The sequence below is a fragment of the Halictus rubicundus genome, chromosome 3 (genome assembly GCF_050948215.1).
Source record: "Halictus rubicundus isolate RS-2024b chromosome 3, iyHalRubi1_principal, whole genome shotgun sequence".
NCBI lineage: Eukaryota > Metazoa > Arthropoda > Insecta > Hymenoptera > Halictidae > Halictus > Halictus rubicundus.
Genome location: NC_135151.1, coordinates 11,084,868 through 11,100,417, shown reverse-complemented (window position 1 = coordinate 11,100,417; position 15,550 = coordinate 11,084,868). Strand labels below are relative to the sequence as shown.

The following is a 15,550-nucleotide window of genomic DNA, read 5'->3' as shown; positions in this document are numbered from 1 at the left end:
TTTTCTTGTATATCAGAAAACAAAATGCGTAGTACGGGTGTATCAACCTCGCTATGAAAACCGAAAGTTTCGTCGTAGCATCGGTAGCAATCGCAAGGTTGCTGCCTTATTGATCCAAGCGTCTTGGCGCCCGGCAGTGGTTGGTCTCCTAAAAGGAGCCTAAATGTATATTCCCGTCAAAGTATATGTGTACAGGCTGTTTTCAAAATCATAGTACAACCTGAAAAGAGACGATTCTACATGGAAAACGAATAAGAAACAACAACCGATTCGATCGTTAAAGAACTTTTGGTGAAAATAGAGAGTTGAGACTGTTTATTTTATTTTTCATCCTCTTAACTCTCTTCTCGTTCTGACATTGCATTCGTATCTGTTTACTTAGTTATTTTTATTTTTTAAAATATTATACAACATATTCTACTAAAAAGGTACACATTAAATTTTAATGATTAACACCTTCCTGAAAGCTGCGTGCAATGGAAATTCTACTTTGTGTGAACCAGGTATACTATTTCAAATGTGACTAAAAGAAGAAAACAATCCTAAACTCAAAAATTGAACGTGTATTTTCAACTAACTTTCTCACATAAGGGACCCAATTACCGTGAGGGTACCAATTACTGTGCCTATATTAATTATACTTATTTTTAAAGCATAACGAATATTAAAAAAGAGATATTACATTCTTTTCATTAAAATCAGTCATTACATATGTTATATATAATGGGTAAAAATGGGTAGGTCTAATTAAAAACGGTTAAAGCATTAGAAGAATTTAAAAATACCGTTATACTATTTTCAACTTAATAACCATATTAAGAGAGAAAATAAATTTCTATTTCACTCCAGTTTGCTGCAATTCGGATAGAAAATTTGTATTTTGCATAAAGATCATTATGAATTTATTATAAATTCATTATGCTTTAAAAATAAGTGTAATTAATATGGGCACAGTGATTGGTACCCCCACAGTAATTGGGTCCCTCACCCTACTCCCCTTCTGACTATTGCGATTTCGGAAACGCCCTATACGCGCCACGTCTATGCGAAATGCGACATGTATATTCGGCTCAGGTTCATGCACTCGAGGCCATATCCGTTTCCGCTAAACCTTTTCTGACTAATTGTATATGTTTGTATGCGTCTCGATGTGCTTACTGTTAAGACTATCAACTGCAAGTGTCCTTTTCGAACAATTAACCCAACGTTCTCCTAGCTCGCTGGCAACATCGATATCGGTGCTGCGTTTGTCCTCCTGGCGGTATTAGCGAGACATTGTTAAAATTTTTCGCGAAGGTAAAACTACCTAGTATCCGAAAGCCTGGAGACCATCACTTTCAACACATTTGATGGCGAAGTTGTGTCGCTGGATAAATCTAAAAATATGACAGAACAGCCTAAGCGAACATGTGCTCCGTTAGCCAAGGACACGCGTCCTTGTCGGATCATCAACATCGACTAACTTGAAATCGAAATTTTATGCGAAAAATATTTAATCTTGGATTACAACTTATTTCTACACGAGGAATCGATTTGGAATGCTTTTACGCCTCGAAGGGTGCATTTTATTCCTCGCCCTTAAATCGCTTTAATCCTTCAGGGACGACGCCCAACTGTAGGTTTCCTTCTGTGCGATCGACCTTGTACGATGTTACTATAATCTGTCGATGATTTAGACTCTTTCATATTTTTCACAACTAAACAATGAGCATGAAAGTGTAAAGACTGCGGATTTTGTGCTTTTATGACAAAAACGAGTGCCCCTACCCAACAGTCGGTCTACCAGTGAACGAAGTGCTTTAAAAATAAATATTTACAAATTATTATAAATTTCAGTGAGCACAAACGTTCCAATGTGTAGCCCCATGTTCTCGCATTATGAAATATTTAGAAAGTAGCATGTTAATAATAAGCACACCTAAGATGGCCGACTGTTATCCTTAAATGACTACTCGAACAATTGTAATTATCATCAATTTATTAAGATTACTGAAGGAAAAAAGAAATTTCTATTCGCCTCCTGTTTGTTGTGATTGATGTAGAAAGTTTTTACTTTGTACAAAGATCTACACAGACGTTCCCAGAGGATTAAGAATAAACTAAAAAAATGGAGGGGGCAGGGAAATAAAAGAAAATTCTGGGAAGAAAGGGGTAAAAACCGTCTTCGTCGGAAGTCCGTTTGGAGGAAATGGTACGGCACTGGGACGCGCTGCCTAGGCACATGAGCAACCGCGGCGAATCAATAGTTCGTCGACACTACGCCGACATAAAGTCGGAAAAACCACGAGCTCGATTTTACGAGCACGCACACGCCGACGTGTCCGATGGAACGTGTCCCGAACGGGACTCGCCGGTCCACGGTTTCACGTCGGATGTTCCTGTGTGAGAGGCTCGCGATGCCCCGGGACACCGTCGTTAAAAATAAACCGTGGATGTTCACTGACATTTTTCCCCTCCGTTTTTCATCCCGATCAGAACCGGGAGTTGATTTAGAGTCGAAACAAGCCATCCCGATCGCGAGCAAACTCGAAATCCCCGTGGATGCTCGGTTGCACCCCATTGACTGGCTACGTTCACACGTTTTTCGGACCGGTTCGAGCCTTTCGTTTCGTCAGGAATGTCTTCTTGGCGGATGGGTTGCTGCTTCTCCAGGTGCCAAGCCCGACGTTTTAGCTGTCCCTTCTATTTTTCGAACGAGTGGGCGCGTCGAGCGTATCTCTATTGTTACTTTTTCTTTAAATAGTAGCGCTGATTGCGAATTCTATTTAGAACAGGTTTTATCATTTCTGTATACAGCTCGCAGTTCGGTCAAGTTAGCGATACACATTTATTCGGGTTTAGTTGCATTTAGATGGTCCTGGGAATAATAGTTGCCTTTTTTTAGTAGCATCGGTTCATGCTTTTCCATTTTGCATTTAATTCATATACAAGCCTTCTGCCTGTCTATAAGGTTCATGACTACGTGCTAAGCAGAGCAATTCATTCAGATAATTTCAATTGTTTCACTCTTCAGTGGATTCAATTTTTCACTTTTTGTAGAGATTCCTCGTTCACCTAGTTTCTTGTTCTTGTTTATTGTTGGTTCTTTCTATCATATCAATCGTTTCTTTTTCTTCTGATTTCGATTTGCTACATTTTTTCCGACTTCGATGGCACAACGACTGCGCGTTGGCGGCCAATAAATCTCCATTTTGCTCAGGTTCGACTAGACTCTGAATGACTGGTGCGTGCCAATCCATTTAGCAATTGCTGTTTCTTTCTGATATTCGTTAACCTTAATTACAAGCATCGTTAACGGCCTCCGTGTTTCAGTCTGTTCGCACTACGTGCAGAATTTGCTATTTTTTCGCGGTTTCTCCGGGACGATTCTAGGCAGCAAGTGGTTCCGACGACGCGGCGCGACGCCATGCGACGCGCGCCCAGCCAATTGTCATCTTTTTGCCTCGCCGAGAACTTGACGATGAATATAGTCGAATGGAAGCCGGTCAGCCGAAATGTGGATTGCCGGCGTTATGCCGCGGCATACACAAATAGATACGACGAGGAAGCCAGGTGTGACCCACCCGTTTCCGCAGCAGTTCGTGTACACATGGAAATTAGATCACGCCGTTGGCGTTGCTATTGGCCTTTTTTTTCTTCTTTCTTTTTTAACACGGTTTCATTCGATTACGACGGCTCAAGGACGATCCGTGGACGGATTGCACTTGAACATATTCTCTCGTCCACGAACTATAACCATCGCAAATTCAGAACGCAAACAATTGTATTAGGTGTACTAACTGGTGCATCACCTACTTCGTTGGCATCAATTTTTAAAGAAACCAACGCCTTTAGCTACTTACTGCAGTCTATCGTCGGTCTAAAGCAGCGATGAGCAATTCGCGGACTGCACTGGGCCAAAAATTAAACATGCTAATCAAATAATTTTAGTTTGTGGGATGTACTCGTTATTTCTTACATGGATTTACAATAAAACGTTTTTTTTTTTAATTTGATCCATCATTTTTTAGTCTTAGATAATATATTGTAAAAATATTTCCAACAACAGTTACTCAGTATTCAGCTGAGAATAAATGATGTCAATGAAAATTTGTATAAAAGTTTTTACTCAATGAAACATGAAGGTGACTACAATTTTTGTTATGAAATCATATAATTTGTTTTTATGCAAATCAATGCAGCTTTCTGTTCTCTTGAAAAAAGTATTAAGGTGCTTATGTCGAAAATTGATTAGTTTAGAAGTTATGATTTTTGTCCCGAACGCCCGCGGGTCGCAACGAGGCTACAGGACCAAGTGCGGCCCGCGGGCTGCTCATCACTGTAGACTCTACAGGATTGATTTTTCAGGGGGTGGAAAGCTCATGGTACTTGTCCGTTTTTTTCGAATTTAGCTGGTGATATTTATTTAATTTAGGGAAATAAATACCTTTAGCTACCTCGGTAATATTTGTCGTTCCTTTCAGAGACGTGGCATCTATCTTTAGCGAAGCCAACATTTTTGGCTGTAGTACTTTCGTGATATTTATTTTGTACTTATCAGCAGTTGCATTTTTTCAATTGGCAATAAAATTGTATTTTAAGCACTTCTCAAGCACTTTTCATTAATTTTTTCCAATTTTCTTTTCCCCTTTTTTGGACTCATCAATTCATCTGTAACGACCAAGGTGAAGAAGTGTAAATTGGCCTTAATCCTTATGAAAAATAAAGATTGTTTGCGTCGATTACAATGAATAGGGCCAAACAGAAGCTTCTATCTTCCTCCACTAATTTTAATAAGCTGCGACTTGATGTTCTTAAATTCTCTTAATCTCTCCACTGTCTTAAGTTGTATCTACTCATTGTTATCATGAACACATAAAATCTACAGTCTAGTAAAACATTTTTGAACACAGGTTAGAGGCATTTTACGACGCACAGACGCCGCGCCGCCCTTGAGGGGTTATGAGGGGATTCTCGTGTGACTGGTCCAAGAGATCGATTTTTAAAAAATATATGAACTAAAAGTGTAGGACAGACAAAGTTATGACGGTTGAAGGACAAGAATGCTTCGGAGTAGCACTGTCACTACAAAAATTTTTCTCGAAACTACAGATCTTACATGATATCATGTTTTAATCATCTCTGTACCTATGAAATAATACATTTTTAATTGTTTTCTGGGAAAAAAAAGAAAAAATGTTAAAATAGTCGATTTTCCTTTTTTACACGAGAATCCTCCCTTGAAGGAAGGGAACTTTCTGTCTGAATAAAATTCGGCTCGTTGCTCGAAAAGCGTGGAATTAATTCCTGAGGCACGGGAAAGTATACGCCCTTGGAAAATCGATATCTCGCCCATTTCCTAGGACTCGCCGCCAATTCATCCGCGCCGACACGCGCCGCCCAAATGGGAGATCCTATCGGGCTGCGCAGCGGCTCCGCTCCGATCGAACTTGCCAGCCCTATTATTCTTATCGCGCCGATTCAGCCCCTCGATGAAGCTTCCTTGTTCTCTATCTTGGTATCAGCTCGCGAATCGTTTTGTAGCTGCGAAGCTAGTCGCGTGCTGGCAAAAGTCGCGCCGCTTTAAAAACTGGCAGCGGTGTTCCGCTTGGTACGCGGTCCAATTAAAACCAGATTTCTTCTTCGGTTACGGTATCCTACCGTCCGCAGGCCCCGCGAAATCGAAGAGGAATGATAATTAACTACTTTCACGGTTGGGAAAAAAAGGGATTTTCCGTCGGCCGTATTTAAGGAGCGAAACTCAACGAGTTTCTAACACGATTGTGATCCGGCGCGTTGGTCTGGAACTGCTTAACCCTGGAAAAACCAAGGGGATTTCGTTAGGCCTGCGATCAAAAAAGGAATAGTGAAATAATAGCGCAAGATCTCACGCACACTGTCCCCCGCTTCGCCTCTTTTCATTCCCATAATCTCTGTTTCGAGCGAAGTAATTGAAAATTTCTCGTACGCTCTTAATTATCTGTTGTCTATCACAGTATCAAATTAGGCTCTTATAGAACGTGATCAAAAATTGTTTAAAAAGCCCGTTCTATATGTGTCTTCCACATTTTGGGTGTCCCAAAAATATTGTACTTCCTCGAAAGAGATGATTCCTCAGACCATTTGAAGTCACTTTTTCCTTTGCAAAATTGTTATCCGCGGATTTGTTGAGGAGTTATTAACGAAAAACACGGACCAATCAGAGCGCTGCTACAGCGGACGGATTCCGGACCAGCCAATGCCAACGCCACGCTCAGCGGGACCTGTCGCCGAGCCGAAATCCATTTGCCGTAGCGGCATTCTGATTGGTCCGTGTTTTTCGTTAATAACTCTTTACCGAACCAGCGGAGAACATTTTCGCAAAGGAAAGAGTTATTACAAATGACGTCAGGAATCACATCTTTCAAGGAAATATAATATTTTTGGGACACCCTGTATGCAGTCTTTTTAATCAGGTTATACGGGAGTATATTGTATTTTTAACAGACATGAAATAATATTTAGTATTTCTAGGTATTATCCATTCGAATATTTCTACTTCCACAAATTATTTTTCCTTGACTAAAATAATCGCACGAGTTAAAGTTTACACCAGAACAACCAAGTCTTGCAAGCGACTAATTTTCACTGCTTTTCGAGGCCTTGCACAATTGTTGTCAAAATACGACCTGAATAAATAAGTGTACTCGGAGTCCACGTGAGCACCTTTATGATCTCAATAAGTTAGTTGCACGGGTGAAGTCTGTCTTTTGTAGCATTATCGAATAGTATGCACTAAAAGTATCAACGATCGAAGTGACTCGTCTTTAGTTCTTTGTAAAAATTATAGGAGACCATTTGATGGTACTCGATGCGACTTTTATTGCAATAAGCGCAGAAACAAATGAATCTAATCATTTTTCAAAAAAATCTTCGCAATTCGAGGACAGATTTGAAATAGGTATTGACCTATCTGGTAATTTTAGTCCTAAAATACATACAGTACAGAATCAATATGAGCGTTGATTAATTATTGAATGTACTAAGTTTGGAACGTATCGATATTCCGACCACAGGCAGCTTTCACAAGCCAGCATGTGAAAATATGGAAAATTCTTTTTAATACCCAGAGGTATTTAATTTTATATCCGGCATACTCCGTACATTATGTACACAGGCAAATTGCGTACCTGAAGGATTAAGAGCATTCTGATGCACACTTGCGCATATTGTTTGCCGACAGATAAAACACGATGCAACTGAATAGGTAATATTCAAACAATTAACGCTCCGATGGAACCGAACGACCGAATGTCGTAAAACATTATACAATAGTTATCGTGACGCTTTCTCGTGGCGATGATTATTGGGTGGGGAAGTTGTAGGGATAAAATCTGAAATTAGAAATGCATACGTTCAACAAAACCGGCGCACTGGAGAATCAATTTAGTTTTTCAAAGTAGAAACTCCTATGCAAACGCCTATGAGATAAGATTCCAATCTGAATTCAAAGAAAATTAATATTAATGATTTCACGCAGAATGAAATAGTACACGACGTTGTTATACATATATCATTCCGATTAAAATGTGCAACGAACGTGTAATTTTTTTTTTCTCCGGCGAATGGCTAATCATTAAGCAATTATAGTGCTCGTACTAGAAAGAAATAAGCATTGTTCAGTTATTTTTACCAGGCATAGAAAGCGTTTCATAGAAAACGAAACGATATTCACGAATATGTTCTGTAATTGGATTTGGAGAATAGGTGATATAAATATTCATAGAAGCCGTTCAGAATGTTTTGAACTTTTACTTTTCCAGTCAATGTGTCTCAACACAGACAAAAATAAAATTTTTGTATTAATTCCTAAAAATTAAAATTTTAAAAAATCTTTAAAAACAGGAGAAGAATCTCAAATTTTTCTTAAAATTTTTAACACAAAAAACATTTCATAAAAGTGTGCTCTTCGAGCAGTTTGTACTCAGCACATTACAATCTTCGAATCCTTGTAAAAATATTTGAACGTCTTCCGTACTTCCTGGACGATATTAATAAAAATTCTTAAAAATAGAATACTGTAAAATTAGATTCCATACAGTAGATATAACAAAACTTCAAACCTGAAAGCTCCGTGATCCACTGTATTTGTATACAGAGTGACCAAGAAGACGGGCTAAATTTATACAACACTTTAAGAGGAGTCAGCCTCGCGCCTGACGTTTGTTTTCGTTTATTATTAACTCGAACGGAGTTCCAATAGAATGAAGGCAATTAATAATAGTATAAAAATAAATGAAATCATGGACCTTTTTGATTAACGATCAAAAAAATATCCTGTGAATATTTCCAAGACTTGACTCTATATAACACCGTAACAGCGTAATGAAATTTTGATTGCGTTTGGGAGATAATTAAACTGTAGATAAAAAAGAATAACTTCCTATTTAATAATAAGCTCGATCGACCGTCAATATGTACAATTTTATCCCGCTATAAGACGGCGCTTTTCATTTCGAAATAAGAAAATCCGAAAACCGGTCACGAGCCATCGCCTTATATCGCAAGAAAACTGTAGTGAAATATCGGTGTGGGTCAGAAATGACTCCGGCACAGGCCTAGAACTCGCAAGGAGTGCGTTAACACTAACGCACTAAACGTAACTGGCAAGCGTTATCTTACAAAAACGACGATATCAAAATTCATCTAAATTGCCCACGAATTTTTATTGTTACAGGTGTTCGAGTAAGAACATTTATTCTGTTATTTTCCACGAATGGAGTTCCGTAATTGTAATAAATAATACTGACATACAAAACCGGTCATTTCACCGCGGTGGGTTGCGTTAATTACAATGCTTTTAAATCGAATTATTTATAAAGAAAGTGGCCGGCAAACATCGGCCAGTAGTTCCAACTACCAGGTTTCACGGAATCAGGGAAAGTGGTCGGTAGCTCGTCAGACACGCGCAGCCATGGTTCAGTAATCAACGCTCTTGAATCAATTGAGATATTCCGTTTTTTTCTTCTTCTTCTTCTTCTGTTAAGACCATGTAAGCAACGCCGAAGTGGAGCGAAAAGCCGGTCTCGCGAAGTGGACGGCGAGCATATTCCTTTTCGACAAAAATCATGACACGACTAACGGGGCTAACGTATTTTAAGCCGCTGTCTGCTGAAAATATCCAACCAGAGAGATCTCCAACACATGAAACGCACATGTTTCGCACCCATACCTAATAACTATACCGCGGAGATGACAAGGTCCCAGCCTACGTGAATCGCGGCGACGAGGCCTCGATATTCAAGTCGATTCGCACAATTTTTCGTCGAAGGTCACCCCGCTCTCGTCTCGCCCGCAAGAAGAAAAGGAAAATTCAGCATGTTTCTCTCTGCGGTCATGGGCGGACAGTATGCTTTTGGTCATCGGAGATGCTCGCAGGGGCTGATCCAGAAATAGTGATCAATGTTCGAGAGGTCATTCTACTCACCTGAAGGATGAGAATAGGTGATATAGCCGGACGTATAAAATCGTTGACTTTTTCGAGTTTGTTAGTGCCTTTTTGTAGGAAAATTAGAGACCCAAATAAACTTGGTACATTTAATTAAATACATACACAGACTCACGAAAATATTCGTACGCGCTTCAAAACAGTATAACATTTTCTAAATTGAACCAAACGATCTGACTTTTTTTGAGCAATTTGAAGAATTGGTTTACCGAATGACGTGCAGAAAAGATTTTGGAAAAATTGCAATTGCTAGGAATTATAAGAGCAAATAAAAAAAGGCACTTTCCGAAACTTTTTTATTTGAGCTTGTAATGAACATTTATAATTTGCGTTTTGTAGATCTATGTTAGTTATACACATACTGAAAATTTCATCGAAATCGGTTGACGCAGATAAAAACGGCCCGCATCGAAAGATGTTAGAATCTGTGGATTTGAAAAACTACGGTTTTCACCACTTTTAACTATTTGTAGTTCGTGTGTATATTAATCGATTTCGATGAAATTTTCAGCATCTGTATAACTAACATAGATCTACAAAACGCATGTTTTAAATTTTCATTAAAGACTCAAATAAAAAAGTTGTAAAAAGTGCCATTTTTATTTTCTCATGTAATTCTTACTAATTGCAATTTTTTCAAAATATTTTTTGCACATCATTTGGAAACCCAATTCTTATAATTGCTCAAAAAGGTCAGGTCGTTTGATCCAATGTAAAAAAAGTTATACTGTTTTAAAGGGTTATGTTCGATTCAATAAAGGAAATTGAAACTTGATTCAGTCCTTCCCCGTTTTGAATTAAAGACAGTCGCGTAAGCTAGTCATCACTTGCAATAAGTGAATGGTATATCTGTTAAATATTCAGTTATACTGCAGTTTCTGCAATCTTAATCGGTGTTATTCGCTTGCAAGAAAGTTGGACTTCCAACATGTTGATGATGGAATTTGATTTAATTCGTAGAGCGACGAATAACGGTTTCAGCCTAATTTTGTGTGTTCTTGTTCATAACAGAACGGTATTGTGTTTTCGATCAAATCATTTCTCAACCATAAATTCAGTTTAAATTATAGGGAATTTCATAGTCATCGTTTGCAATCGTTAGTATAAGTAGTAATAACCGGTAAGGGACAGACATGTGAGCCAAGTGACACGCAAGCCTATTCTGTTCCCATTGTTTTCATTAACTACGCTAACTTTCGTGTTTACCAAACGAATAATTACATATTTTTCGGTGATAATATACGCTCATTGCATCACATAATTCGTACATGGTAATAAATCCTCGTGTAATAATGAGTCAGTGACCAAGATGGGAAATGTAATCTACAAAATGGGAATTATTATTTCTTTCCCTTTGCATCAAAATAAAATCCTATTCTGTTGCAATTAATATTCGAAAATTAAAGTAAATGTAGCTGTAGAATGAAGTATATAAATTTCTCGTTTTATTTAACATTGACCTTTCCTAGAACGCAGTGTGTGTCTGGTACCCGTTGCTATATAAAAATTGCAATTTATTTAAATTTCTCACAATTTTGTGATTTTGTCAACAATTATGAAATAAAAAATGTGAAACCGGTCATTTGACTAGTCTTGGTACGGGTTAGAGCTAAGAAATTATTAACACTAAACCTACTTTGCTTTCTAAAAATGATTTGCTTTCTAAGATTGAGTTTATCTAGAAGTTTTTCTATTTCCACTATAGTTATAGTTTATAGCTGTATAAACTTCAGCTATATAGGGAAAGGGACCCAATTACTGTGGGGATACCAATTACTGTGCCTATAATTGGTAATGTGGTAGTGCCTATATAACATATATATTAACTGATTTTAATGAAAAAATTTAATATCTCTTTTTTAATATTCATTGTGCTTCAAAAATAAGTATAATTAATACAGACAGAGTAACTGGTACCCCCACAGTAATCGGGTCCCTTACCCTAGTCTTTATAATTTCAGCAATTCTAAAGTAAACAATCTGGGACGTTTCAATGTAACCGGCGCTGGTAGTTTTAGTGTTGAAGCTGTTCCAATCATTGCAGTCACGATGAAGATCGTAAAGCAAGGAGCAACCGTAATAATCGTAACCTGCGAGAACGTTTCGCTGACGCCTTTATGGCCCGCAAATCTTATTTAGCAGATAATTAACCAAGTCTTTCGAAATGGAAAGTCCGTCTCGTTGATAAGACAATTGTACATCACGAGGAGATTCGGCTGGCGCCCATGGGGCCTGTAAATCCGATTTAACGAACACCTTCGGAACACTTTAGAAGGGCGAGGCAGATTGGGATCGATTTCACAGAGAGCTCCAGCGTTAACGGCGGTTTAGATTCATACGGGGGTCGGAGCAATTTCACGGGGTGGAGACCTCGAACTGCGAAGGGTTTGTTGCACCACGCGTTGCATTAGCGAGCGCCAGGGGTGCGGACCCAACGTCGGTCGCAAAACGTGGGTGGCGTCGGCGTCGCCGGTGGATTGTCCTTTTTTTTCCACTCCCTGCCCTTTCTTTTTCCCCTCGTCATCTTTCTCCCCTATCTGCTTTCATCTTTGCCCGGCTACAGAACGCCTAGGGGCGGTTGTCAAAAGTCCTTTATGCAGTCTGGACTTCTTTCGAATCTTTTCAATTTGCCTCCCCCCTCGGCCGGATAATATTTACACGTTTTGTCTTTGCGTTGTGCCGCGGACACACTTCACGTTCCATTGAACGCGATCCGATCGGTGCGTGCGGATCATTTGATTTGATCTTTGTTGTTGTTCGAAGCGATTCGGCGATCCGAACATTCCACTGCACTTTCCGGTTAGTTCTTGCTTTAATCCTTCGCCATACGTCCTTCTTCACCGCTGCAGTCATTGCAACAACTTTAACCATTTCCTAAAACATTTATAACTGGCACCTTCGTAAACGAAGGTCATATGTGGGTATCACAGTTTTTCGACCAATACAGTGATTTCTCTATATATATCGCGAAGACCTGGACGATAAATGACGCGGAATTATCCCCACTGGCCTATACCCCGCGATCGTTGTTGACACATATCGAGAATTCACTGTACGACCAATTTTCATCTCAATTTATTAATCAGTCGGTTAACCAAATTTTGTTAGCATGTACAAGGTGTAAGAAGATTATGAATATAATTGCTGCAGCAAATCTGATCTTTTTCATTCGCTTATCATCAAACAAGTCGTTCTGATTTTGTGTGATTTCTACGAGCACAGAGTCCTTGCGCGACATTCCACTCATACAGAAGTTGCAAACAATTAAACATTAGCCTGAACTTTATTTAGAAAGTGTACTCTCTGTAATCATTCCACATGTCGCTCTCGAAGTGTATGTGTCTACTTTGCACGCACTCAAACGTATCGCGCCTCGACTCTCGAAGGTTCAAGTGTGTGCTATCTCTTAAACGAAGTAGCCGTACCTCGTGTACACGCAATTAAGCAGGAAAAATCGCGGAGACAGTGGAACAATGCCGCAAGCCAGGCAACCATCCATTCTTCCTGTTCCACTGGCAAAACGGGGGTATAACTCTATTTTGCCAGTCGATTATCTCGTTCGTCAGACAGTCCGAGGGAAATTCCGACAAAGTTGGAAGATTCCCTGGGCGTCTTCACGTATGCGGAACGCGCGTGGCCGTTGAAAATGATACGGTACGTCGTGTGTGTATGCATGTATTGTATGCTAATCCTCGGACTAGGTCAATGAAAAAAAGAAAACACCGCACGGGTTTTCCACGCAAGGGAACAAACGGCGCTCGCAGAAGCGTTCCTATTCTTTCAGATGGAAAGATGCATCGTGCGTCGTAATACACCACGCGTTTTATCAGTCCGAGCACATCGCGTACTCTGCTCTAAATCCAGCATTGGCGGAAGTGCGTGAAGCGTAGCTTCTATTATATACTGATTGGTATACCATAGCGTTGAGCGATACACGCACGTTAATCGTCTGCACCGGATGTTGGATCCGACGCATGTCGCAAACGAATATCAAGGACGATATACTATGCGGGTGGTTGGTCCCAATCGGAAGCAATTTTGGCCGAGACAAAGATCACTTTTCGCACTCTAAATTCACCCTCGCAGATCAGATTCGCCTCTTTGTTATTCAAAGTGACCCCGTTTGCACAAATGCACTTTTGCACAAATCGAAATCATCTTGCCGGCGAGTCGAAAGTGAAATAACAGTTATGCGAATTGAACTCTACTGACTCGAACTCTAAACATAATTTCCGGTTACTACAAGTATTCTTTTTTTGCGAATTTTGAGACTGCAAAAATTGACTGAAGATAATTTGGAAAAAGTGTGGTTGGCTTTGGACTATGTGAGCCTCTATAAAGCACACTTTACTATTTTTGTCATCATGCTTTCCACTGATCAACTCGATTGAAGTAGTTTCGGCTAAAGTTCCGAAAACCGGTCAAATAGAATTGAGCTCAAATTTTGCACATCGCCTTATTTTGCATTAAAAACGTGTTTCTCAAAAGGATTTTTCAAATGGAGTGTTTATTTAGATTTTTACCGATTTTTATCATAAAATATGTTCGAAGAAGTAAATTGAATAAATCCTCTACAAATGCATCCTTACAATTTCAATAACCGTAAATTAAGTTTTAATGTTTAAACCAGAGATTGAAATAAATATTTGTCTTTCGCTTCTGAAAAAATTCTGTTGGAACTATCTCTCGTTTAAGAAAACACCTACAGAATTTTTATCAAAAGAAATGTTACACTTTGAATATTTTTAAAAACCTGTTTTCATGGAGCAGACACTTTAAAATCCGTGTAATAAAAGTTGTATACAAACAAGTTATTTTAGAACGTTTATTAAAACAGGTAAAAGAAACACAAACAACCTTTGAACTATGAATTATCTACGTAAATATTACAAACTGCTATAGAAGGCCTGAAAATAATTTATAATTTTACATTACAAGTTATATTACATATTTTAATTTTAGTATAATCTACGTGTAAAAATATTGTTATTGTTCCCTTTCCCAGCGAAATATATTCTCATATAAGAACGAAAACTTGAGGCACGTAAAACCATTTGTTGACGGTAATGTAGTCACTCTACCTTATCGCGAATCTACAAAAACCGGGCCCTTAAGATGTAAACACTCGTCGCTAATTTTGAGTGGTCTGAAAAATGGTTATTTCTTATTTCCAGAGCGCGCAAAACAGGCTACTGGTCAAGAACGGAAAGGTCGTGAACGACGATGGCATTGCAGACAGCGACGTTTACATCGAGGACGGTATCATCAAGTAAGAGTCCCGAGGAACACTTTACGCGTAACCGCGAAACACGCTCGTCGCTGCGTTACGTAATCGAAACAAAAACAAGTTGTGAACGCGTTGTACATAGTTCTAGACTACGGCGTTCGATTCTGTTTCCTTCGACGCCTGTTTTTTCTGTTCAGTGACCGCCATGAGTCCGGTAGTAAATACAAGATTCACAGGGGAAATTTAACTCGCGTCACGTCTTCCTACATTTTTCAATGGAATAGAGCTTCTCGAACACTACTACTTTAATCATGAAGATTTGCAAAATTTATGTGGTTCAGTAACCTTAGATATATGAGATTTATAGTAAATATTTAACACGTTCGCTACCAGTGTCACACATGTGTGACGACCATTTTGTATTTCGGAGAAAGGCACATTAATTTTGTACATCATTTAAAATTACAACAGGGTATTGGATTCGAAGAATATCTTTTTCCATATTGTATATAAAAACAATTTTGTAACTGCGACAGTTGCTGCCGAAACAAATAATAGCAGCAAAAGTGTCGGACAATTAAGACAATGTCTAGCTTCGTAATCTCTATACATTTCTCTTGTTTTAGTGGAATTTAAGTGCACGAGTAAATGACGAATGATAGAATTAACTCTTTGCAGATGAACAATGTTTTCTGTTGAATTTTTCAATGAATTGAACACGTTCATTTTTCTATAAAACAAGATTATGTACTAATCAGATAAATGTAAGAGTTATAATAAGGCTGATATGTGTTTCTTAAGAACTTGTTGGACATCATTTGGGAATAATCATTTTCTACTGACATAGAGAGTCAAGA

The 15,550-nt window shown here is 38.8% G+C and overlaps 1 protein-coding gene across 2 annotated transcripts in view; it reads left to right on the top strand.

The window, feature by feature from the left end:
* Nucleotides 1-15,550, top strand: part of Crmp (Collapsin Response Mediator Protein) — a 41,467-nt gene that overhangs the window by 1,750 nt on the left and 24,167 nt on the right. For both annotated transcript variants that reach the window (XM_076785332.1, XM_076785330.1), the window contains exon 2: nt 14,641-14,735. In XM_076785332.1, the coding sequence (XP_076641447.1) occupies nt 14,641-14,735 (95 nt within the window). The remainder of the gene's footprint in view (nt 1-14,640; nt 14,736-15,550) is intronic.